Raw genomic sequence first — 27,694 nt, 5'->3', positions numbered from 1 at the left:
AAAAAAAAAAAAAGAAGGTGTTTCGTCCGCGTAGGCTACTGGTGGTTTACCTTTTATGTCACCTCAAGATGGCGTCACAGACCCATTTTCTTTCTGGTGTTCTCAAGGTCAAAGCGATCAAACATTGTCGCTCTATGCATTTCAATTACAGACAGCTCTATCCTTGTAAAAGAACGAGTGGCAAACCTTAAAAATATTTCCAAAAGCAGTAAAGTAAGTAAGACCTGACCTCATGAAATAATATTATTAATGTCAAATCCTACAGTAGCTATGTCAGTGCCAACTAGTGCCCATTCAGCCAAGCAGCATCACCAAAATGTATATGCCTAGAAATCAAATATGTAAATTTAGTAAGCATAATCATTATTACCATATTTACTAAAACCTAACCATACTTTTAATGGTCTTTAACTCTTTAGCTCAAACAGTAGCTCATGGCGCTAGCAACACCAAGGTCATGGGTTTGATTCCCAGGGAATGCATGAACTGATAAAATGCAATGTAAATTGATTTGGATAAAAGCGCCTGTCAAATGCGTAAATAAATCAGTCTGTCTTCACAACAACACTCCCACACTTCATTCCTCATTATTTTAAGAATCATTCTATACTATGTGCGTATATGAAGCTCAGCTACAGCACACCCAGTGTGTGAAGGTGAGTTCATGCAGCTCTGACGTAAAGGCTGACGTGCAGCCACTTTGGTGATGAAGGGGGTGGGCTACAGTGACAGACCTCTTATTGAGGGGGGGTTGCCAGCCATCTAAGCCCCTCCCCTTTGATTACCTCCCTTCTGTCTATGTCTGCCTCTCTTTCCTCCTCTCTCTCTCCCTTTTGCTCTGTCTGCCTGGCTGAGTTGGTTTCAGACAGTGCATCACACACGTGCCACCCTATGTCTCTAGTATCTCTCCACTCATCTCCTCTCTCCTCCTCTCTCACCATGGAGGCACATCTCTGAAGAGTGGATTGTTCCTCCTGTTTTCTCCTCTTCTCTCCTTTGCACTTCATTCGGTGTGTTTGGGTGTCTGCTTCTGGGTGGGAATGCTCGTGTCTGCGACAGCGCTGTTGGGGGCTACGCTGGGTACCGTGTCTGGAGTGTTGACACTGTGTGGTCTCTCCCTGCTTTGTAAGAGCTGTAAGAAGGGGAAACTTGAGAGAGGGGACGAGACTGACCCAGAGAAAGCCAAACCCAGTATCCTGCATACTCTAACACAGGTAAGGCTGAAACTCACTCACACACAGCCATGGACTTGCAACCAGATCTGATATTTAAATACAAGGGAAAGAGCTTATTAAAAGGACACAACAACACAAACAGAGATGAGAGATATTCAGTGAGTGAAATGTTCTGACTCACCTGAGTGGAAGGATGGATGTGGCACTTATATAATGCAGGTTAGCTCTCTGAGGCAGAAACAGTGATACTGTACTAAAAAAGAATTATTTGCATGTAATTAAAAAACTCTTTACTGAATGTCATTAAATGATGATCCACAGGTAGTGTTATGATGCAAATGTACTATGTATTAACATAGTAAATACATTGTAAATCAAATTTAATGGTCATTGTATCTGTTATGACACCTTATGCGTGGCCAGAAAAACTGGGCTGAAATTATTTGTGGAGGGTGTTTTAATTACATTTTCATACATTTTTGTTGACATGAATGATTTTCTTTATATTTTCCTAATGTGAGCAAAAGATGTTACTTTAATGTATACAAAGAGAAAGAGAGACACCAGAAAGAGACATTACAAAAAGAGCCAAAGTGTCTCTTGTTACAGCCCATTTTCTGATTCTATCACAGTTCTGAATCTTCATCTTACTATGTTGTCATAGGAAATAGAATATCATTTCTATCTCTTTCAGGAAGAAATATTAACATCAACAGACTTTCAAATAAAAAGAGAAGGGTGAAAATCAGCCATCGGTATCAGATCATCAGATCAGCTCTCTCAAAGAACATTTAATTCATCCAGTAACAGGCAGGTTAAGGATTGGTGAGGGACAAGTGTATTATTATTGGAATCTTCTCCAGAGTGCTTTTGTTAGAGGTAATTAGGTTAGAAATGATTTGTACTGACATACACAAAAATACAGACAGACATGCTTTTGTACACATATACTCACACGCTGGTGTTGTTCGGCATCTGCTGAGTGTTTCTGAAACAGTCCAGAGTCACGACTCACATAGCTGCACACACACACACACACACACACACACACACACACACACACACACATGACTGTTCTTTTATCATGATGGGGGCTTTCCATTGACTTGTATTGGATTTATCTTGAGCTAATGATATTTCCTATATCCTGCCTGTAAATGTAACCCTTACTTAAATATTTTAACATTAGTGCTCACAATGTACATCATTTCAGATTTTACTGTCCTTTTGGGGACATTTGGTCATCACGATGTTGGCAAAAGATATTGCCATCTTTATGGGGACATTTTGTCCACATATGCTGGTGAAACTAATCAGTAATTATGGAAACAAACTGTATGCCACACAATATATAGGAAACTAGGTCAACTTAATATGACAGGGAACAGTAACAGAATCAAACCAAAACACAATGAAACATTTTAATAAATTAAGTTCAACAGAGGAGGGAGGGTGGGGACTCTGGAGGCAGACAAGGGTCTGGCGAAGGGTAGGAAACAGGAGATGACATAAGAAAATATACTCTTCCAATTCCTCTTTGAATTAATTCTCAGAGGCCAGGCGCACATTCAAGCTCAAACCGGTGCGCAACGTTTTGCTACGGTTTCCGGGTTGAATGACATGTTTCCTGGAAACGGTGTGCAACAGGTTTGAGATATGTTTTCTCTTGTTTGGTGGGTATGTCAGAAATGTCAGCCCAATCAGCGGCAACATGTATATAAACCACGCGGTATTAAAGAGACAGCTCGCACAAGGATATTAATGAAACATAAAAATACTATACTTATATAGTTTGATATTGTATTGTGAAGTGACACTTTAATAAACTTTTCTATACTCCTCTGATTATATAATGGTTAATATTACAATACATTAGCACAACAATAGTGACCAGCAATAATGATAAGCCTAATACTCACAATAAAAATAGATAATAAATAGATAAAGAAGTGGATTATCCTTGACCTGAAATGTTTGTTTTTTTCATCCTGAAATGCGAGGCAAATGTTGTATCACAATAATTAGAAGTTTCCATAAATCCCTTCACTCGATTGGGATGCGTCATCAGAACAGGGTGTTCAACACACCACCGTTTCCATTTAAAAAACGTTTTGCAACGTTTTGTCGGGGCTGAACGCAGCCCAGGTACAGCTCAGCGGTAGGAGTGTGGGTGGGGCTTTTTTTCCATACTCCACGATGGCACACACTGACACAGATTATGTTGCCGCTCATGCACTTGGTCAGACTCTTTGTTGGGCTCGGGCTCCAGGACCATGGTTGGCTCAGGTGTAGTCTCTGGTACTAAAATCGTGGCAGGCTCTGGCTCCATGTCTGTGGTGTGCTCTGGCATATGCTCTGTGCAGGTTGTGGGAGGCGGCTGGATGGGCTCTGTGTCCTCAGTGATGCTGGCGATGTCCTCCTCAGCGGGGCAGCCTCAGCGGGGCTGGCGATCTCCTGCATTGTGCACTTACTACAGCCAGAAACAACGTTACACACACACATCAAACCACTAGACCACTGGAACAGTGACATTCCATGTTATACAGTAAATTCAATTTTTTTGACAGGATACTGCAAAACCATAGGGCCCTATAACCATTCTCTCAATTTAAAGGTGCCCTAGAACTTTTTAAAAAAAGATGTAATATAAGTCTAAGGTGTCCCCTGAATGTGTCTGTGAAGTTTCAGCTCAAAATACTCCATAGATTTTTTTTAAATTAATTTTTTAGCTGCCTATTTTGGGGCATCATTATAAATGAGCCGATTCAGGGCTACTGGCCCTTTAATTCTCGTGCTCTCCGCCCACGGAGCTCGCGTTTGCCTTGAACAGTGCATAAACAAAGTTTACACAGCTAATATAACCCTCAAATGGATCTTTACAAAGTGTTCGTCATGCATGCGGCATGTATGCGTCGGATTATGTGAGTATTGTATACTGTTATATTGTTTACATTTGATTCTGAATTAATTTGAGGCTATGATCCGTGGCTAGCAGCTAATGCTACACTGTTGGAGAGATTTATAAAGAATGAAGTTGTGTTTATGAATTATACAGACTGCAAGTGTTTAATAATGAAAATAGCGACGGCTCTCTTGTCTCCGTGAATACAGTAAGAAATGATGGTAACTTTAACCACATTTAACAGTACATTAGCAACATGCTAACGAAACATTTAGAAAGACAATTGACAAATATCACTAAAAATATCTTGATATCATGGATCATGTCAGTTATTATTGCTCCAGCTGCCATTTTTCGCTATTGTTCTTGCTTGCTTACCTAGTCTGATGATTCACCTGTGCAGATCCAGACGTTACTGGCTGTTCTTGTCTAATGCCTTTCATAATGTTGGGAACATGGGCTGGCATATGCAAATATTGGGGGCGTACATATTAATGATCCCGACTGTTACGTAACAGTCGGTGTAATGTTGCGATTCGCCTGTTCTTCTGAAGTCTTTTAAACAAATGAGATTTATATAAGAAGGAGGAAACAATGGTGTTTGAGACTCACTGTATGTCATTTCCATGTACTGAACTCTTGTTATTTGACTATGCCAAGATAAATTCAATTTTTCATTCGAGGGCACCTTTAAGAAAGAGATGATGATGATTGTGAGAGTGTAGATTTCCCTCTTTAGTCTTTCAACCTCTTTTAAAGATATACCCAATTAAAAGCTGGGGCAGACAAGAGCATCAGAGCTAAACGCATGAGCAAAAACTGATTCTAGCTAATTTGCTGATTTTGTCAGCTAAAAAAACAGCACAATGAAGACAGAACTGAGTATCTAAAGGATTATATGACTGTGTGTGCATGTGTATCAGTATATTTAGCATTAAGGTCAGTTTCATATCAGATTGTAAAGTAGGCGAGCACAGTCTCATTGCACCAGTATTTATTATTAATGAAGAGGGGGTGGGGGAAGATGAGAGGAATTTAAGAATATCCTCTTTCGTTCCTTTCTCTGTGCAGTCTATTTCAGGATGATAACTGCCCACCTGGGGGAAATGGAGTGTTCTGGCATTGATTTTTTCATTCATGCTTGCCTGTTTCTCTCGGATTCTCTACACATCAAAACCCCAGTGAAACATGAAATTCAGCCAGCAAAAAGCCCCTTAGTGAAATGCCCTTGTCTCAGGTCTATGACACTGCAAGTTGTTTAAAATTGATGTGGATGACAGAACATGACTGAATAATGTAAGGTTTGATTATGAAAGAATTATTGGAATGGATTATTTTTTGAGCTTCAGTTCCTCGAATGAAATTATATATTACTGTTTTTTTGTTTTTTGTGTGTGTGTGTGTGTGTGTGTGTGTGTGTGTGTGTGTGTGTGTGTGTGTGTGTGTGTGTTGTTTTTGTTTTTTTGGTTTGGTCAGTCTAATTTCTGAGATCAGTTAATACTGGAATAGTGTTGCTTGGCATGATAAATGGGGAATTTCCAAATGAAGTTTATTTAACAAAGTTCGGGAGGAGCACGTTCAGGTAATCAACCAATCAGTGCAAGAGCATCCCTCCACCACCCCATCACCTCACTCCTAGCTGGTTTCTATCCCAGTCAAGGAGGAGGAGTACTCTGGGTTTGGGCCAAATTCCAAGCTCTGAGCCTCATGAACTCATGAAATCCTATTATAATATAGGTTGAATGCCTAATGGTTTGAGTGATATAACCAACCTTTCGTACCTATCCATTCTCTAACCAATCATATTGTTTCCCTTTAGCTCATAATTTTTACTTTCTCTCTCTTCTTTATGTACATGCTTTAGTTCAGTGTGCAGAAGTGCACCGAACCCATCCAGCCACAAGCATCTTTGAAATTTCCTAAAATCTACCGGCCCAAACCTACTGTCACTTCTCAAGAGGTAATAAACTACAAAGAACATGGAGCTGCCAATGACACGTCTGCTGCCAAGCTCGACACCTGTAACCAGGCAACCGAACGTGAGGAGGTCTTCTCTCTCCCACGGCAAGGTAAGCAAATAACAGCTAAAATCTAATGGAACTCAATGGGGAAGGCTGTGCGTGTGTGTGTGTGACTAGTTTCTCTGTGCATTCCAGTCCACTTGTGAAACCCGGTAATTTCAATCAGTCTGAATTCAGTAAATCTGAGATCTGAGACTTTATTTATGGAACTGAAAAGATTTGAATTGTGAACTAGTCATTTCACCCCTTAATGGATTAGATGCTAACTGGAATTTCGGCCATTAAACACCATTAAAATATTATTTCGCTCAGAGGCAACTGTTAACCACTCAGGCGATTGTTAATCGCTCATTCACATATATTGGTCTGACTCATAGCACACAGCAACTATCATGATAAGGTTATGTACAATATATTAATTCATGATCAAGGCCCTCTTTTATGAGAAAAACTTAATTTTATCCACCCACTAGCAGATGCAGAGAAAGAAAGAGAAACGGAAATGAGTGCTACCTTTTTCAAAGAATTTAACAACACATTTGCTTTTGTTATGAATGTTGTACTGCATGTGTAGAGTATGATGCTTTTATGGATTTTCAAATTTTTGGACGCACTACTCCTATTTACATTTTTGATCCACCAGTGAAAACAGTTCCAGACACTAAATGTCTTCAAGCTGCACACGCAAACAAATGAATCATAAATAAAACGATAATATTGATTAAATCAGATGAGTAAATGATTTCATGACTCACTTTAAAAACAATTACTTGTCACCAACTACTGGATTATCATGACCTGCAGAAAGATTCACTGAAAAATCCCCACCAATAACATATATACAAACAGTGAAATTCCCTGGAGGATCAGAACTAACTATAGTCTGTTTTTCTGGTCTCAGGAATACAAAGGATTTTAATGAGAACCCTTCCCTTAAAATAGTCTTTATTTACTCAGAACTGAATCTACACTCACATTTATTACCTTTACATCAGCCTCTGCAGATGAAATGTCCTGCACATCTGAGCAAACTGGCGCCATGAAGACAAGTAGCTCCATCCTATATCCTAAACTGCACTTCTCAATCAGCCTGCACAAAGAGAGTGGAGAACTACACATCAGCATTGTAGAAGGTAACAAACATGCATCTACTCTGTTTCTAGAAATACAGTGGGGCACCTGTGGATCGCAGGTGAATCCCAGGCTATGCTGTGTAGCATCCCTTTGGTGATGATAATTTACCAACAGGTGTTTCAAAAGATACATACATCCTAGATTGCTGTCACATTGTAAAAAGACTAATTACTTTGCTCAAATATCAACTTCAATCACATGTTCACTGTTTCACAATCTTTTTAATTTCCAGAAGGTGATCGCACACACACAAAAACACAGACTAAAGGCTGGGATACACTACACAACATTTCACTCACTCTTCCATTCTTGAAGCGAAAGTTCACCAAAAATGATCATTTGCTCACCCACATGTCACACACAAAAGAAGAAATTTTCAAGAATGTACTGGTGACAAATGCATTATAGAGAGATAAGCCATATCATAACTTGGTGTGAAGAACTATAATTGAAATAAGGCTGAAATGAAATATATATATGTGTGTGTGTGTGTGTGTGTGTGTGTATATATATATATATATATATATATATATATATATATATATATATATATATATATATATATATAGCACTAATTCAAGTTGTTATTCACTGATAATATTTTCTTTACAGTGAGCAGTGATACTTTTGATACTTTTCGGTAACAAATTAGGCCAATCTACTTTTTTATGTAACTGATTTTAAAAAGTTATGAACAGTCTTAAAGAAAAAAAAGATGTCTAACTTGTAAGACCTGTCTTAAAGGTTTATGCAACCGGTCCCAGATTTATTAAAAAGAACAAACAAACTCACACAAAAACATACGCTTTGTTGCTTGGAGATGTGTGGTAAAAAAAAACAATATGTGATTGAAAAATGTCAGATATCTTCCAACAGGATAGTCTGAAGCTAAAAAATAAGAGAAAATGCCTGTCATTCACTACGCAATGTTCTGTGAAATCTTGCCAAAATCTACAGACTGGCTCTGACTTTAGGCAACTAAACAAATGAAAAATATCTGTGAAAAGCCTTAACAAACAGATCAGCTGTACAGAGAAGCTCTAGGAGGAGCAGTTTTAAGGTCATCAGAAGGTCACACAACATAAGCAGATATCTGTAAAAAGTAGGCTTTGGTGTACTTTTTTGTACTTGTAATCCTCAGCCAGGTGTGTTGTGTTTGTGGCATAGAGGTGTCACTGTACAGCGGTTTTGGTCTGCTTTTGAGGCTGGACCAGAGGGAGGATTTGATATTCAAAACTCTCTGTGATTAAACCAATGTTTGAGAGAAATAAAAGCCTCTTTCAGGCAGCTTAAAGCCTCTTAATCACAGAATTACCATTTCAATGGTTGCAGCCTTGATTGATACGCATCATTATCGGTAATGAGAGTAAATGCTTTAAACTCAAAACCGCTATTCTGCTCATCCAAACAGGAAAGAGAGAGAGGATCAGTCATGCTGGTTGAGATGTAGAAAGGAGTGAAAAGTGAGGAGTTAAAAAAAAGAATATGTGATGCTTGGTGCCTCTGTGGTTTGGAGCAGCCTCAATTTGTCATCCTGTTCCTTGTTATAATGTGACTCATATTCCCTTCTTTCCGCAGCGGATAATATATCAGTGGATGCAGGATGTGAAGGTTATATATCAGGGTGTGTGAGTGTCTCTGAGGAGCAGAAGCACGCTCAGACAGCGGTCCACAAGCTGGCAGCACATGTGCAGTGGGGAGAGGAGCTGGTGTTCACCCTCCCTGTAGAGGGCACAGAAGACACGGATGGTCTAGATGGAGAGGTGGCCCTCTCCCTTCACTGCTGTGATCGATTCTCCCATAATTCTACTCTGGGCATGATGCGCTTTAAGCTGGCTGACGTAAGCATGATGTTGGATGCTGACTGCTGGGTTGATTTACAACCACCCAAACAGGTGAGGAACATTGCTTAAAAGTGTCCAAAAGTGGAACATTATAGGGTTAGTTCATCCAAAAATGATTAATCATTTACTCACCCTCATATCGTTCCAAAAGACTTTCATTCATCTTTGGAACACAAATGAAGATATTTAATGAAATCTGAGATTTCTGTCCTTCTATTGACAGTTCACGTAACTAGCACTTTGACGCTTCAAAAAGTTCATAAAGAGATCGTAAAACTAATCCATATGAATTGAACAGTTCATTCCAAATCTTCTGAAGAGACATGATCGCTTTATATGCACAGATTCAATTTAAGCTTTTATTTATATAAACATTCATTAATGTTGTGGTAAATGGAAGCTCAAGCATGTTCCCTTGATGTGCGAGAACCAATGATGTTCATTCTTGTGTGTTACGCAGCATGTTTGAGCCTCCGAACCAATTGAGTGCAACAGTCAGGTTTTGAATGAAAACTTTAGGACATTCTGATTTTGAATCAAATACTAGTGGCAATCCTTATAAGCACTGGTGCTAACTAGTTATGTCTGTGGTGTTACAAGTATTTCCACCAAGAGAGATAGTAACACCACAGGCAAATCAGTACAAATCCAGCCTTTTGTAAGATGGAGTCTGCCATGATCATTTTGGAAATAAGACTATATTTATCAAAATATAATATGTCAAATCTGCAAGTTACCAGCGTAACACCACAGCCTCTAATAAAGTGTGACAAATGAAATTGTGAAAAGAGAAAAAATGAACCATGCACCCCTCAATGACCTTTAAACATATAAAGTAATCCAAATCAATCACCCATTTTCTTAAAGCGACAACATCAATTGTTGTAACACCAGAAACATGAAGTTTTCTTTTCCTTAAAATATGTATTTTCTTTTTAACAATTTAATTAAATTGTATATCTATATTATCAATATAACTGCCTTACTTGCGTTAAAAATGTTTGAAATTCACATTGTCACACTGTTGCAATTACATCACAGGATATTTTTTAAGGTATGGGGTAATATTCAAATTAAATATGTATTTTAAAAACAATTTAATAGTGCACAAATTTTCACCCTACAGAATACAAATAGGCAAACATTTTATGATTTTTTGGTATTTAAGTTTATTTCAACTGTTGCAAAGTAGAAACACCACTTGCCACCGCAAATGAAGAATGATCTAAATATATGCCTGCTAAATGCCATTTGACTGATCAGAATAGAATATTCCAGAGGGCTACATAATAAATAGGAATTTAAACATAGTGAATAATTAAATCACACTTGTGACTATGAATGTACATATTGAATGTACATCATTTGAACTGATTTATATTTATTGGACTATTGGACTAAACAGTGTATAGACTGACTGAGACCCTGTGTGCAAGTTTATGACCTTCAAACATGTATAGGCAGAGAGTTGGAAAACTCAGCCAGGCAATCATGCTGGAGTTCTATGTTGGAATGACACTGATTTACCCACAAATAACACACACACGTTATGTTTCGGTATCCTTGTGGGTATCTCTCCATAGACATAATGATTTTTATACTGTATAAACTGCATTTTCTATCCCCCAACCCTACCCCTAAACCTGCCTATCACAGAAACCTTTTTGCATTCTCAAATAAGCATCATTTAGTATGTTTATTAATCCACTTCCCTTGTGGGGAATGGGACATATTAAAACACTAAAACATAAAATACAGCAATAGAGGTAACATACATTTGACACACTCTTCATATGCCATGGAAGCACACTTGGTGCAATATGAAGACTTTATTAATGGGATGCTTACTGTGTGTTTGTGTTTCTACAAGTGCAAAGTGCACATATCGACAGAGTATTTCAAAATAGCTCAGACATTTCTTTTGTACATCCACATACACGCAGGCTACCGTGCATAAGAGGTGGTTGGAGAAAAGACCTGAGTTTTTATGATGCTGTACAACCTCCACACCTTGTTTGCTTAAAATCAGTCTCTTGGGTCCCAACTCAGATGTACACACACACACACACACGGACGCACATACACACATGCATGCATTCCACCCCCACTGCTGTGTGATCTGTTGATGATGTCATAGACCTCCAGAGCAGGAGATCTTTCTTTATCTGCGTCATCACACCTCCCAGAGGAGATCCGGTTCTAACAGACACACACACAGACATGCCAGGAATTACTAAGTACCACTGGACTGCAGAGAGGAAGCTGAGTGGGCCTAGAAGTATTTGGTGTGTGTGTGTTTGCATGTACAGTATGTAATGTGCCAGTGATTAAGAGGATGACACAGTTTAAACCAGGTTATGAGCACCGTTAGAATGTATTATTTGTTTATATACAACAAAATGCGCACACACTCTTTATTATTCTGAGTACGCGTATTTATCATACGATTCATGTTTGATTATTCAGGATAAGGCTTTGGTTTGATGCCTTGGACTCTTATTTTCTACCTTCTAATCCCATTCTTGAAAACATCATTAATGAATGAGAGAATGAGACAGAAACTGATGTACTGAGTATATTGCAGAAATTTCTGCACACATTGAATATAATTTCAATATATTTCCAGACATTTATCAGTTTGAATATTACTATGCTAATATGACTATGAATAATGAATAATAATTGCTGTACCCTAAAGCTTTCCGTGTTGTTCATTTGAATAATATTTATTATCAGTATTATTCGTCACTGTGTTCATCAACACTGCACTGGAGAACACAATGGTTTGATAAATCCAATCTTGTCACACCTGAATCAAAAGCACCTGATTATATTTCAGTAAAACGTCGTGTTCTGCTGATGCAGCTGATTAAGTGGGGCTGAATGAAGGCAGGGACAGATTTGTATAAGGTCATGATGGTTATGAAATAACATAATTCAGAGTGTTTAATCTATGGGATTTGCTGACAAGTTGATCATTTAAATCAGCAACTTTTGTCCTGGGAGAGGAACTGGTCACATTCAGTCTGTCTCACAAATTACTAGAACATTTGAATGAAATTATTCTCCATGCAGTGAAAAGTCAAGATCATTAACCCTGCATGAAAAAATTATGAATATGCAAATTTTAAAATCTCTATTCATGTGAACAGAGTTAAAGAAGTAAAATTGCCTGACAAAAAAAAAAAAAGTATTTTAAAATGAGTTATTTGCTCAAAAACTTTGACCCATGAAGCATTTTAAGACTTTCTCTGTCTTTTTCAGCAGGAAGTGGCATCATCAGCTGGAGAGCTACTATTGTCCCTCAGTTATCTGCCAGCAGCCAATAGACTTGGGGTGGTAGTAATGAAGGCTAGAGGACTTCAGTCAGACAAACTGAAAGACAACATAGGTATTTACACTTTGTTGCTAACAACACTCAAAACAATGTGAACAATAAAAATAATCCCAAATCAACTATTGGTAACTTACATTATCATTTGTGTTATCCCACTATAACAATACTATCTGTTCTAAGATGGAAGTGAACCAGAGGTTCAGCAGCTCAATAAATTCATACACTACTGGTCAATAGTTTTCAATTAATAATTTTGAATGTTTTTGAAAGAAGTCACAGAGACTGCATTTATTTAATCAAACATACAATAAAATCAGTAATATTGTGAAACATTATCACAATTTAATAGAACTGTTTTTTTTTTATTTATTTATTTGAATATATTTTAAAATGTAATTTATTCCACTGAAGACTGATGAAAGCTTTGCCATCTCAGGAATTCTATTGCAAAATGGATGACGACTTTAAAAAACCTTTATCATTCCAAACTTTTGACCGGTAGTGTACATGTACATGCATTAAATATATCCATCCATTTTCCAAGCCGATTGTCCTAAATAAATACATTCATGCAATATTAATGTCAATATTTTAGGTGTAATAAAGAGAGTACTGTACCCTGTATGTTCTCTGATAGATCTTTCAGTAAAGTTGACCTTGAAACATCAAAATGCCAAACTGAAGAAGAAGCAGACGCGGCGAGTGAAGCACAAGATGAATCCAGTCTGGAATGAGATGATGATGTTGGAGCTGCCCAGTGAGCTACTGCCTAAATCCAGCGTGGATTTAGAGGTACTGAACCTGGCCAGTCCCGGGACCCTGCTCCCCCTGGGCCGCTGCATGCTGGGGCTCCACACCTCCGGCACTGGCCTGCAGCACTGGAAACAGATGCTAGATAATCCACGCAAGCAAATTGCAATGTGGCATCCTCTATACACCTAAGAATACAGTTTAAAATTCTCCAAACCACCACTTACGCGCAATGATTTGGTAAACATGTAGTTGAATTTTTACAATAGTACTCTATTCCTGTACACAAATATGTAGTTCTCCAATATAATAAATATTTAAGTAGATATAATGAATGAACCCAGCTGTTATCGTTTCGAAATATGAAACTAATTTCTCTGCAGGTAAACTACTTGTTACACAGTAGTTTAGAGTATTTTAATGTAACTTTGGTGTTGTTGTTAATGTGTTTAAAATACTTAATGCTGTTTTAAACTGGTCCGAGTTGGAGCCATCCTGAACATTATGATTGAACAACCTAACCACTCAGGCAAATGGCTCACACCAAGTTTGGCACAACAGCCGTCTCTCATAATTCATCATAAATGAACAATCACAACAAATTTAAAGTGAAAACAATCTTTGCCAGATAAAGCCCTAATATGATCCGCAGACAGCATCAGAGTACAGAAATCAGTCTAATGTGGTCAGAACACTTAGAGAGATAGCAAAACATTCAAACATTTATGTTTTCCTGCTATGTAGGGTTATGGATCCTCTTAGTCCCACTGTCACAGCTGGAATGATGGAGCCAAGCTCACTAACTGTTGATTGTGGCTAGTATCTTTACAGCAGTAATGCACTAAATATACAGGGTCTTATTAGGGCAGCTTTACTCTACTCAAGATGCACGCATAGTATAAAACTGTAAATGTATCACTGTCTTCTAATTAAAAATATGTAAATATATATAAATAGCAGGATATGTATACTATATATATATACACACATATATACACACACACACACATTTATATATATATATATACATTTTATATATATATATATATATATATATATCTCAGGCAACAGATCCTGATGTTGTAAAATGTTGAAATTTAGTCTCATTAAATGGACCCCCCCCCCAACACACACACACCCCAAAAAAATGTGTTCCAAATCTGAATGAATTTCTTTCTTCTGCTGAACAGAAAAGTTACTTTTGTGTTCAGCAGAAGAAAGAAATTCATACAGGTTTGGAACAACTTGAGGGTGAGTAAATGGTAACAGAATTTCTGACTGAACTATCCCTTTAAAGATGTCTGCCCCATGTAAAAGTATGTTTTAAAAGTATGTACTTTGACCTAAGTTAGTATACGCTTCCTTCTCTCCATTTCCAAGCCAAATTGTAGCCAAATATAACCCTGATTTATTCCAGAAATGTATTTGTGTTTCATCAGGGTGCACATTCTACAACTGACATGCCTAACATCTGACATCAATAACAGTAATATTTAGGCCTCTTAAACAGTGTTTAGTGTTATCTGATATGTATGACCTGATTACAATAAAATCGAATCTACAATAAAATATGGTAAAATCTACAATATATCTCTCTTTGATATGATCATACGTTATTCATCAGACACAAGTATTATTTTGATTCTAATATAATCAACCTGAAGGCAGTGTGCAAATTTAGAATTGCTAATAATTCAGTTAATTATTAGATCACAAAAAATATCAGATATGTTAATTTCAGAGCTATTATAATAAATTCAAACTTTAAATATATTTGTAAAGGTTCCTTTAGAAGAAGAAGCAGTCTTTTGGGTAAATATATCAATTTGCCTGTCCGTCATCTTTTCGGTGCAATGGTTTTCAGATTTACATCATTTCTGTGCTTGATACTTTTCCAGAGAGATATCACTGTTAATCACTGAAATCTGATCTATCTGTATGGCTTACTGCATAAAACTCTTGATTTCATACAGACAGAAATGTATTTCTATTTTTAACCCACAGATATGCTTGAAACAAATAGCCTTGTGTTGGTGTGAAATAAAAATTCTTTTCTCAAAATGTGTCATTTCTCTTGTGCGTTTGCTTGATGTCAGAAGATTTGATGGATCTATTTATAGACATGGTCAGACTTGATAAATGACACGATCAGGAAGTGACAGATATCCAGACCAACAGCACCTCCTACAAACCACATCAAATGAACACACACTGATAAATGTATCAGAGAGAGAGAGAGAGAGAGAGAGAGGGAAACAAAATGGAGAGAAACAGGTGATAACAGCATATTAAAGTCATCTTTCTCACCTGCTTTCTCCTTCTCATCCTAAAAAAACATGGTGTGTTGTTGCATAACAGTTAATATGACTGTATTCTGTCTGGTTACACAGCAGGGCACAGTACCCAGTCTTATTATAGTCTATATGATCAGAATGGATGAGTACAGTGTCTGTCTGCTCAGCAGCCTTGAAAATAACACGGGATACCAGCAGCAACTGCAATGCATCACTGATGAGCTTCTTACATAATCCCACTGATTTCAAAAAAATAAAAATAAAATACTCCCACCTGCTAGATATTGCCCTGCCAGAGCTAAAAATGATTGTGCTGGCTTGCCCTTCCTGAATGAGCTGTGTGTGTGTGTGTGTGTGTGTGTGTGTGTGTGTGTGTGTGTGTGTGTGTGTGTGTGTGTGTGTGTGTGTGTGTGTGCTTTTGTTTATATTACATTGTGGGGACCAAATGTCCCCATGATGTAATATAAACCTGAGTTCACCTACATCGTGGGGACCAGCCAGCGGTCCCCACAATGTAAATGGGTTTATAAATCATATAGAATGAGTTTTTGTGAAAAAGTAAAAGTTTGCACAGTTTCCTGTGAGGGTTAGGTTTAGGGGTAGGGGCAGGGTAGGGGGATAGAATGTACAGTTTGTTCAGTGTAAAATGCATTGAAGTCTATGGAAAGTCCCCACAATTCACAAAAACAAACATAGGTGTGTGTGTGTGTGTGTGTGTGTGTGTGTGTGTGTATGAATGTGAACACACTACACTTCACATGACAAATATGAAACAATATGAAAACAGAAAATGACTTCTGTTTCTGCCTTATTTCAGAAGAACCGAGCAACAAGCTCTTCAGTTTAAATAAACGTGAATTCATATGTTTGTTTTGCTATACTGAAAAATGTTTCTGCATGATCAAGAGATGCAATGAAGAGAATGACCTGTGAAAAAGATTTCTATCTCCTTTTCCTAAACAACACATAGTTTATTCAAATGTATGTAAAATAAAACTGTATACATAATGCTGCACACATTCATTTAAATGGACTGAGAGAGAGAGAGAGAGAGAGAGAGAGAGAGAGAGAGGGCTCATTAAAGTTCTCATAATGGTTTTCTATGTGAAAACCGCAAAATTACAGCTCATTATTTGCTTTGCCCAGAATGGACAGCACAAAAACTGCTGTCCTCATTCACATCGAACACAACACTGCTTTGAACAAACCCTTCTAAAATCCCTCATCACACACACACAAAAACACATGAAATATAGATGGAGGGAAAAGCTGCCCTAGAAAATATTTCTTTCTGATGCAGAGCGGAGTGAGGCTGGCACGAGCCTTGCTGTTAGACAAAACAAGCAGAAAAAAAGCTGAATGAAGCTACCTCTACTGCTTTGTATCATTTCATCTGTCTCTTTCTTTCCTTTGTCGTTGTGTGGCATCAGCTGGTACAAACAGAGTCAGAGCCAGAGGGAGAGGAGCAGAACATCTTGAACACATAAACACTCTTAACATCACCATGAAATCAAACTGTACAATTCTATGACAATTCTTGTGACGCACATCTGTGTGAAATGGCTTCTCAATCAAGAAAAAAAATGTAGGGCAGGACTTGATTTGCCCATTGGAAATTGATTGGATCACTGGATCATTGCGGTTCTCATGTAATTGGCAGGTTGTCTCCAATAGGGGATGAAGAATTTCTTGAGTGTAAATGTAATTAAATAAAATGTGGACTGTGTATATGAGGATGTTATCTGTGACATGATTATTGATAGGCTGCTGTCAGTGACAGAATGCACATAACTATGTCACAGGGTGCAAATTTACGACTTGGTAATATGTCCCAAAGCTCGTCTACTCTTCTGCCACACACTCAAAAGTATCTGCTTTTCTTCACAAAAAAATACATACTTTTAGGGCATAGTATAATTAGGCACATTGGGATGTAGCAACAAAAAAATTAAAGCTGCAAGCAGCGATGAAAGGCCCTCGAACCTGGGCTCACCGCCACCCGGTGAACAGTGGGCGATATTCGTTTAAGCGTAGAGGAGAAATAAGGCAAAGTCATTTTGATGCACCACACTTCCTGCTGCCAGCAGGTGGCGCTTTAACTATAACTGAATATTGCCATGCTGATGTCTTCAGGTCAGGACTCTTATTAAACATGTGAAGTTTGGAGCAGATCGGACACTGTATGCCCGAGTTACAACAGCTTCCTCTTTCATGGGGAAACATCAAACTTTGTCAGGCCGCCACGGACACACCCTTTAACAAAACCTCTAGATCTTCGCAATTTAACGTCTCAAAGGCCTTAAGATTAGACTGACAAAATATGATGTTGATCTGATTAAAGCTCTAGGAGACGTTTGTTAAAGTACAACGTGTGGAAATGGCAAAAACAGCAAATATTTTGCAGAGAAAATTCAAAATATCTCACTTCCTGTTGAGGTTTTCAGATTTTGCACCCAGGGGCTTTTTTGTAAGTATTAGGCTGTTACATGTGTCTACCAAATTTCATACCTCTACGTAAAATGTAGCCCGAAGGTCGCTTAATTGAAATTTTGTAGGTGGCGCTATTGAGCCATTTTGTCACACCTAATTCTAAAACCCATATTAGACGTAAATTTTCACCACTTCTGAAGCGTGTGCAAAGTTTCATGAGTTTTTGAGCATGTTCAGGCCCTCAAAAATGCGATTCATTTCAGAGAAGAAGAATAATTGACCAAGCAAATACAAGACGGGTCCTCACACCATCGGTGCTCGGGCCCTAAAAAGAAGAAGAATGAAACAGGTGACTCTCTCTGCCAATTCAAAACCCTACTGATATTCAGAAAAAGATCTGGATTATTTTTAAATCATGCTGGACAACATGATAAAGTCAGCTTGAGTGTTGCTGCCATATCAAATACCAAGTAATTCTCAAATTCATGAACATTTTTTAATCCAATATGTTTGGGAAAAAAATGGGGGTTAGATTTTTTTTCCTAATGGACATTTGGACTCCACTGCATGTACTCCATAACCAGGACCTCTAACATCAGTTGAACACATAATAGCGTGAACAAACTTCCATAAAACATGCACTATGCATAAAGTAAAGAGAAGCTTCATCAGTAAATGACAGGCCTCAGTCAAATGGAGAGAAGGATGCAGTTATGACCACTTGAAATCTCCCTCCAATAAAACTACATAATGTACACATCTCTCACAAGCATGTATGGACACAATCTTGATTCAAAACATGATTGCAGCTCCATTCAGACTAATAAGGAATTCTGATGAACAAAATCAGGTCCCTTGCAAGCCCTACTTCTCTTTTTTAATGTACAGAAAGAGTTGGTGATGTTATATGAGAATATTTTCTATTCAGCCAAGCCACCAAAAAACCTTTGAACTGAATGAGGGTTGCTACATGTTTTACAAATCACAGCTTGAAGCGACCGAGTCATGTGTGCGTGTTGCATCCAATCTGCCCTCTGAGCCTCTCCTGGGTCAGACTGATCCATGTTGCCACGGTGATGTGAGAAGGCTGTGTGATGGAGATCCTTTCTGCATTCAACACGGTTCTTGTTGGTAATATACAGAGGAGTGACTGCTGAACATCATCATGGTTTTAGGCCATCTCCTCATCCTCAACAATCGACTCATTACGAACAGACACAAGATGTGCAAGTCACTGATTGTAACAATTTGACAAACCTAAGGCTGGTTGTTCAATATGAGTTGCGAAATCAATAACTGGGATAAGGAGACAGAGATAAGAGGATAAGGGAAAAGTAACAGTTAATGAAAGAAGAAAAAAAACAGAAACAGACTAATCTACAAGAAAACAAACTTCAATGCAGAGACAGAGCAGAGAACAAGCATTAGCTGCTTTAAGGCACGCTATGATGACTATTTTGGTCAAAATAAATGTAAATTAAATGTAAAAACCACATATTAAAGACAAAATGTAATTCAAATTTACCCTGTATACTTTTGTAGTGCACACTCTTGACCTCATTGTGCATGATTCAATGATGCATGTTATACCAAATAAACATGCTAGTCTTTGTATTATTAGTTTTTAATAAAAATGTAATAATGTGCTCCAACTCCAAAATGTCTTTCCTTTTTGGCTGATGAAAACTGTAGTAAAGATAATGTCCTTAAGTGTAGAAGGGAAGGGGACAGGGTCGGCGTTCAACTGCTGACTGAGCTTTATTTCAATAATCACAAACATCCAACAAAAACTGTGCAACGCACAACAGCAAAACAAAATAATCCACAAAGGGCTTCACTCCAGTCATGGCATATACAATCCACAATGGGCTTCACTCCTGGTCACGGCATATACAATCCACAATGGGCTTCACTCCAGCAGTGTTGTCGTGCACCAGCGGCTCAGTCAGCAGTTCCCCTCTCTCTCACCGACTCCTGCTTCTCGCGGCGTTTTAACCTATCTCCGCGCAAATTACTGAAATGAGAAACAGGTGTTCGTGATTTACATTTAACCCGCTCACTCACCAAAGATCTCCCGATGCTCTCTCCCACTGCAGACCTCGCTGAACCACGCCCCCCTCGATACATACCCCCACCGCCCGACTCAGGCCGGGGAGCCATTTCTGGAGAGGAAATCGGCCACAGCCATCTGAACACCCGGCCTGTGGACCACCTTGAACTTAAAAGTCTGTAATGCCAGATACCAACGAGTGATCCGCGCATTGGTATCCTTCATGCGGTGGAGCCACTGCAGGGGAGCGTGGTCCGAACAGAGAGTGAATTCCTGCCCCAGGAGATAATAGCGGAGGGTGAGGACGGCCCACCTAATAGCCAAACACTCTTTCTCAACGGTGCTGTACTTAGCTTCCCTCTTTGAGAGCTTATGGCTAATGTACAGCACCGGCTGTTCCTCCCCCTCTATCTCCTGGGACAGGACAGCACCCAGCCCTTTGTCCGACGCATCAGTCTGCAACAGAAAAGGGAGAGAAAAATCAGGAGAGTGAAGCAATGGCCCGCCACATAGAGCAGCCTTCACCTGGGTAAAGGCCTGCTGGCACAGCTCCGTCCACTGGACCGTATCTGGCGCATCGTTTTTAGTTAGATCTGTCAACGAGCTGGTGAGGGCCGAATAATTAGGAACAAACCTCCTATAATATCCCGCCAGCCCGAGGAACTGTCTAACGTCCTTTTTGGTCTTGGGGCGCGGACAGGTCGCAATCGCTGCCGTCTTATCAATTTGGGGACGCACCTGTCCATGCCCCAAGTGGAAGCCCAGATACCTTACTTCCACGCGCCCAATCGCACACTTCTTCGGGTTGGCCATGAGCCCGGCTCCCCTCAGCGATCTCAGGACGGCCCTCAAATGCTGCATATGCCGCTGCCAGTCATTACTGAAGATAATAATATCATCCAGATAGGCAGCAGCATATGCACCGTGGGGCCGCAAAATTTTATCCATGAGACGCTGAAAGGTAGCCGGTGCCCCGAACAGCCCGAACGGAAGGATAACGAATTGGTGCAATCCAAACGGCGTCGTGAAAGCTGTTTTTTCTTTGGATAATGGCGACAAGGGGATCTGCCAATACCCTTTCGTTAAGTCCAGTGTCAAATAAAATCGAGCCGTACTTAGCCGGTCAAGCAACTCGTCCACCCGAGGCATTGGATATGCGTCGAATTTCGACACTGCGTTCACCTTGCGGTAGTCCACACAGAACCGAACTGAGCCGTCCGTCTTGGGAACCAAAAGTTACTGCTGGACTCTTCTATTACTCCCATTTCAAGCATAGCCCCTAATTCTGCCTGAACTTCGTTTTTCTTGTGTTCAGGCAATCTATTAGGCCGGCTGCGAACCACCACGCCCGGCTCTGTCTCGATGTGGTGCTGAATGAGGTTTGTACGGCCCGGTAGGGGAGAAAATACGTCCGCAAACTCTGCTTGTAACTTGGATAAATCAGTGAGCTGTGAGGGCGAGAGGTGATCTCCCCCAGGGGCCAGAGCGAGGGACTGTTTTTTGATATTTGCCTCTGGCCGAGATCATCCTCTCCGCTAATCACCGTCCCCAGCATCACTGATTCCGCCTCATTCCATTTTTAAGGAGATTGAGGTGGTAAATCTGACGTGCTCCCCTCCTATCGGAACGCACAACCTCATAATCGAGCTCGCCCACTTGCCGTGTAACCACAAATGGTCCTTGCCACTTTGCAAGTAATTTCGAGCTTGAAGTGGGAAGCAATACAAGTACTTTATCTCCCGGTGAAAATGTGCGTAAGTTAGTTCCTCTGTCATACAGCTGGCTCTGTCTGTGCTGGGCTTGTAACAAATTCTCCATAGACAGCCTCCCCAACGTGTGGAGTTTTGTTCTCAAGTCCAGCACATACTGAATTTAATTTTTGGCCTGAGATGGTCCGTCTTCCCAAGTCTCTCTTAGGACGTCTAATACCCCGCGGGGCTGGCGTCAAAAGAGAAGCTCGAAGGGGGAAAACCCCGTGGAGGCTTGCGAGACCTCTCGCACTGCAAATAACAGAGGTTCCAACCACTTATCCCAATTTTTGGTGTCCTCTTGAACGAATTTACGAATCATGGATTTAAGCGTGCGATTAAACTGTTCGACCAGCCCGTCCGTTTGTGGGTGAAAGACGCTGGTACGAACGGATTTAATGCCCAACAATTCGTAAAGTTCGCGTAACGTGCGTGACATAAACGCTGTTCCCTGATCAGTGAGGATTTCTTTCGGAATCCCCACTCAGGAGATTAAACTAAATAGTGCATCCGCAACACTCTTAGCGGAAATGTTGCGGAGCGGCACTGCTTCAGGATATCGCGTTGCATAATCCACAATGACTAATGCAAACCGATGCCCTCTTGCTGATCGCTCTAATGGCCCGATGAGGTCCATACCAATTCTTTCGAAGGGGACCTGCATTAATGGGAGGGGGCGCAACGGCGCTTTTGGGGTGTCCGGTGGGTTAACCAACTGACATTCCCGACAAGACGCGCACCACCTGTGCGCATTCTCGTGAATGCCCGGCCAAAAGAATCGGGTCATGAGACGATTTAGTGTTGCCGTTGCCGTTTGACCTAGATGCCCAGCCATCAGATTAGAATGCTTTTCCATGCGGCTCTTTGGAACTAATAATTGGGTCGTATCTTCTTTTGTCTGAGTGTCTTGGGTCACTCGATACAACCTATCTTTTATGATCGCAAAATACGGATAAGAAATTGGACGTCCAGGCTGGAGAGGCTGACCATTGATGGTACTGACCTTTTCAAACGCGTGTTTTAGTGTCTCATCGTGAGACTGCTCCAGGGGAAAGTCATTGCGATCCGAAAGAATAAGTATTCCAATTTCGCTCTGTTCCCCTGAAGCTGAACTCACTGGTCCCTGATCAGTCTCTCCCACCTGCACTCGCACCTCCTTATCCCGCGATTTTTCCCCCCAAGAGGCATCCGAGCATAAGCACCCCAATAATTTATTAAATGCAGGCCAATTCGTAACCAAAATTATCGGATGCCGGAGGTGCGGATTAACTGCCACCTCCACACTATGCTTTTGACCCCTAAATTGAATAATGACGGGCACTAACAGATATTTCACCACATTCCCGTGCACACACCTCACCTTAACCAAGCGGCCTGCATCCAATGGCCCAGACGAAATCAGGCTTTGATGCACAGAGGTTTGGTTACATCCTGAGTCCACCAAAGCCTTATAGATACCCCCTTTGACACTCACAGGTATTTGGTACTCGCTAGCTTGACCGGGGGCAGCCTGCGTGTCGTCCGGGACCCGGATCAACGTCCCAACCTCCATCACTGGACACCTGTCCACAAAGTGCTCCGGGTCCCCGCAACGCCAACAGGCCGGCCCAGGCCGGCCCAGACCTGCCCGCCGCTCTTGTGGCAGAGAGCGGGTTAAATGGTTGATGCGGAGAGAGGGGAGAAGCAGGAGCGGAGTCCGGCCCAGCAGCAGGGACTCCCGCCCCCCTGGGCGGGGCTCTTGGTCCATAATACGGGCCCTGTTCAGTTCCACCCCGCCCCCGGAGCGGAACACGTGGCGGGCCGGGCGGACGAGACCTGGGTAGAGGGACAGGTTTACAGAGAGAGGGGGAATTAAAAGAAGGAGAGAGAGAGGCAGATTGTAATGGTTCGCGGACCCCTTGGCACGCCACCATGTGGTCCTCCGCCAGTTGGATGGCTAAATATAGCGACGTGGGGCGATGGCACTTGACCCACTCGGCGGAGCCGAGTGATAAACTGCTCCAGTACCACGCAACCGATAACCAGGTCCACGTCGCTTCCCTCAGCCATTAGCCATTTGCGGCACGAGTCCCGGAGCTGTTGGGCCAACAAGAAGGGCCGGCCGGACTCGCCCAGGTCCAGGGAGCGGAAGCGTTGACGATGCTGCTCTGGGGTCCGGCGGACCCGCTGGACGATGGCCCGCCGAAGGTCGTCGAAGACCAGGAGGTTCTTTGCTGGCAGCTGTTGCGCCGCCACCTGCGACTCCCCCGAGAGGAGCGGGACCAACCTCATGGACCACTGGTCCCGGGGGAAGCCACTTGCCTCGGCAGACCGCTCAAACAAATCGAGGAAGGCCTCGGGGTCGTCACATGGCCCCATTTTGTTCAATGGCAGGTGGGTAGGCGCAGCCGGCTACCCGATGGTCGCCTGGTGAACCTCCCGGTCAATCCAGCTCTGGAACCTCTCGTGGTCCTCCTGCTGGGCCTGCACGATGGCTTGGAAGCACCGTTTTTGGTCGGCTCGCAGGTCCAGCAAGGCCTGATGTTGCTCCAGGTGCAGGACCGCGAGGGACGCGATGACTTCCGCAAATGTAGATGGGGAGGACGAAGATTGCATGGCAGCGGCCACCCAGCTTTCCTTCCCGGGTTTCGGCACCAGTGTAGTAAAGATAATGTCCTTAAGTGTAAGAAGGAAGAGGACAGGGTCGGCGTTCAACTGCTGACTGAGCTTTATTTCAATAATCACAAACGTCCAACAAAAACTGTGCAACGCACAACAGCAAAACAAAATAATCCACAAAGGGCTTCACTCCAGTCACGGCATATACAATCCACAATGGGCTTCACTCCAGCAGTGTTGTCGTGCACCAGCGGCTCAGTCAGCAGTTCCCCTCTCTCTCACCGACTCCTGCTTCTCGCGGCGTTTTAACCTATCTCCGCGCCAATTACTGAAATGAGAAACAGGTGTTCATGATTTACATTTAACCCACTCACTCACCAAAGATCTCCCGATGCTCTCTCCCACTGCAGACCTCGCTGAACCACGCCCCCCTCGCCACAAAAACCCATCATACCCTTCCCACCAACCACCCAGTTCCAATCTGGCATGTAACAACCACTTATTACAGTTCCTGATATATCTCCTGTTTCATTTGTAAACATGTTAGATTATGGAAGTAAAATAAATTGTGAAATGGGGTGACGTTAAAGGGTTAGTTCACCCAGAAATGAAAATTATCCCACAATTTGCTCACCCTCAAGCCATCCTAGCTGTATATGATTTTCTTCTTTCAGTCAAACACAATCGGAGAATATTAAAAATATTCTGGCTTTTCCAAGCTTTATAATGGCAGTGAATAGTAAACAAGATTTTGAAGCCCAAAAAGGTACATCCATCCATCATAAAAGTAATCCATATGGCTTCAGGAAGTTAATAAAGGCCTTCTGAAGCAAATTAAGCGATGCGTTTTTGTAAGAAAAATATCCATATTTATAACTTTCTAAACTATAATCACTAGCTTTTATTAACGTCCATCCGCTCATTCACAAGAGAGTCAAGTTGCGGTGTATGACGTAGGATGCAGGAGTAGCGTAAGCTCAGGAGAGAGAGTTGATTTTCATTTTTGGGTGAAACCTGACTTGACTGAAAACCTGACTTGAATGAACCTAACAAATGAGTTGGGGCTAAAGTGGTTTCATAAAAGGTAACTGAAGTTACCTTACCACGAAGTCCTGCTAAGTTGATCCAGGTTTACCTAGTCAAGATAATTGCATGTACACGCTTTTCTTAAGCAGCCCTAGAGGTCGATCATGGATCAAATCAATCCACCATAGGAAACAGCATACATTTTGTGCTATTTTATGCATTTGAGACATGATGTTTTCCTCAGTGCATAACTTACTTTTCACAAGTTTATTCTCCATCTGTAAAAGTCATGCAAATATTTCCATTTTGCTGCTAAACTTCACAGTGAACGAGCGCTGCTAGCTTTTGCTGGCTCTGAAACACTTGCTTAGTATTTCTCCGGCTCTTTGTCTAACAAAAACATCAGTCATTACTTAGTGAAAGCTTAAAAAGGCCTGTTTTTTTCAGGGGCCTTGTCACAGGTCTATCTATTCTGAAATTTGAAATTGGAGTTTAATCCTCGCTTTTCTTAGCATCTTTTATGAAACAGCCCTCTGGGGCCTGTATCATGAAGCCGGATTAGTTGGCTAGCCAGGTAAGTTTCAGATTAGTTTGCGCCAATCCTGGGTTTTAGGTACCATGAAAGTAACTTGACTTTTAGCGGTGTTCATCGCCATAGTAACCTGTGCTCCACGGCTAACCTGCTCCGGGGCAGGTTATGTTCTGGGTTAGAGATCTCAAACTGAAATTGGACCAATTAGATGTAAGCTAAGTGACACTGACGCACCCAGCGCAATAAAGTCTTTCCCCCAGTTTCTCTTCCTCTAAATTAAAGGTCATTATATAGTAAAAACAAATATTTAACAATGAAATTGTCAGGTTTTAATAATATAATTTATATATGATTTGTATAATCATATGATCTATATTTTTATTAATCCATTACACACACGCAGATTTAGTGTAACAGTAGTTATTAAGCACTTAGTTTTAATTAATATTAATATATATAGATCATATGTAATATAGGCCTAAATAAGGAGTAAATATACTCTTTAAAAATGACTATATGTGACCTTGTATGTTTAAGTCTCTATCGCTATAATCAACTAACTTCACAAGTTTCACTCGCACTGATAGAGAAAGAACATTTCTTTTATTTCTCCTCTTTCACAGACAAGTATTTTCCATTAGTGTAAATGCATTTAAATTCTTCATTTTCAGCGAAAGAGTTTTGAATCGCGCTGGCTCTCTCGTGAGAAGTGAATCACATTTTATATCTGTTGCAAGGCATGTGATTGGCTGTTTGCCACTGATGTCACAGATTCATGTGCACGCACTCCACAAACTCAGGATCAAAGCCTGAGTTGACAGAGAAAGTTGATGATCAGCATCATGGTACCAACAAAGCCGGATTGGAGTGGTTTGGTTTTGTCAACAGGAAACTAATCCTATAACCCTGAGTTTGTTCATCTACCATCATGGTACAGGCCCCTGGTGCATACTTTACTTCACCCAGTTACCCTTTACCACTCAAACGGCATCATCTTTTTCATGTAGCATAACAAAAGGAAAATTTGGCCCTAGGCACAAACTTGTTCATGCATATTACACTACACTAACATTTATTTCTTTTATTAGCTCGCTCCTCTGCTCAGGTCTCTCCATTACAGAATTACATTCATGACTAACAAGGCCAGCTTACATAATCTAGAATTCTATTACTGTCTATTACATTCTTCAAAATGCATACAGCATAATGCCATTTGAATCTTTCAATACAAAAGTAGCAAATAGCAAAATAATCTGATAGTAAACTAATAGTATAATTTCTGATGCACTCTAATGGAGAGATAAAGCTGTTGTTCTGGCATATTATGCATTTGCCAGGAAATGAGCATGTTTGACCAGTTACAACTTTTAGAATTTAAAACATGTAGAATAATCAAGCAGTAGACTTTATCTGATTTGAGTGTCTGTTTAGTGTTTTGCGTTTGTTTGTACTAACAAACACTGTAGACAATCAAAATATATTAGAATATTGGCAAATCATAAAAGATGAAATGGTGTTTTATACTTTACAATATACTTTTCACTTTTTTTTCCCTCTCAAAACTCCACAAACCTTATCTGTACCTTGTGCTCCTCTCCCTTCTGAAGGCTTGTAAGTAAATCAGAGATGTGTCTCTAACTCCACCTTGTGCTGGAAAGTCTGTTTGCATTTGCGTTGTTTCTGAAGTAAGCTAAACGTTAAGAAATTAAAACCTAACATTTTATTTAAAACTAAAGATTTAATCAAAGCTCAGAAAAAAATATCATACATATAACTACTTGCACCACATTTACAACCAGGAAAAAAACTCGTAAAAAAACGTAAATAAAGTTAATTCAAAGTAAAAATAAATA

At 40.5% G+C, this 27,694-nt stretch overlaps 1 protein-coding gene across 1 annotated transcript; it reads left to right on the top strand.

The window, feature by feature from the left end:
• The first annotated feature begins 855 nt into the window (after positions 1–855).
• Positions 856–14,158, top strand: syt13 (synaptotagmin XIII). The gene is made up of 6 exons (XM_067402234.1): positions 856–1,214; positions 5,942–6,146; positions 7,094–7,231; positions 8,811–9,127; positions 12,341–12,467; positions 13,051–14,158. Exons 1-6 carry the CDS (start codon positions 1,041–1,043, stop codon positions 13,353–13,355), a joined length of 1,266 nt encoding a protein of 421 aa, XP_067258335.1. The 5' UTR covers positions 856–1,040; the 3' UTR covers positions 13,356–14,158.
• Positions 14,159–27,694: the final 13,536 nt, after the last annotated feature.

Source organism: Chanodichthys erythropterus, chromosome 11 (genome assembly GCF_024489055.1).
Source record: "Chanodichthys erythropterus isolate Z2021 chromosome 11, ASM2448905v1, whole genome shotgun sequence".
Classification (NCBI taxonomy): Eukaryota; Metazoa; Chordata; class Actinopteri; order Cypriniformes; family Xenocyprididae; genus Chanodichthys; species Chanodichthys erythropterus.
This window is presented reverse-complemented; position numbering and strand designations above follow the sequence as displayed.

Coding starts and splice junctions, on each gene's coding strand:
- syt13 (XM_067402234.1), top strand. CDS start 1,041: ATGCTCGTGTCTGCGACAGCGCTGTTGGGGGCTACGCTGGGTACCGTG. Junction 7,232..8,810: donor ACACATCAGCATTGTAGAAG/GTAACAAACATG, acceptor TTCTTTCCGCAG/CGGATAATATATCAGTGGAT. Junction 9,128..12,340: donor ATTTACAACCACCCAAACAG/GTGAGGAACATT, acceptor TGTCTTTTTCAG/CAGGAAGTGGCATCATCAGC.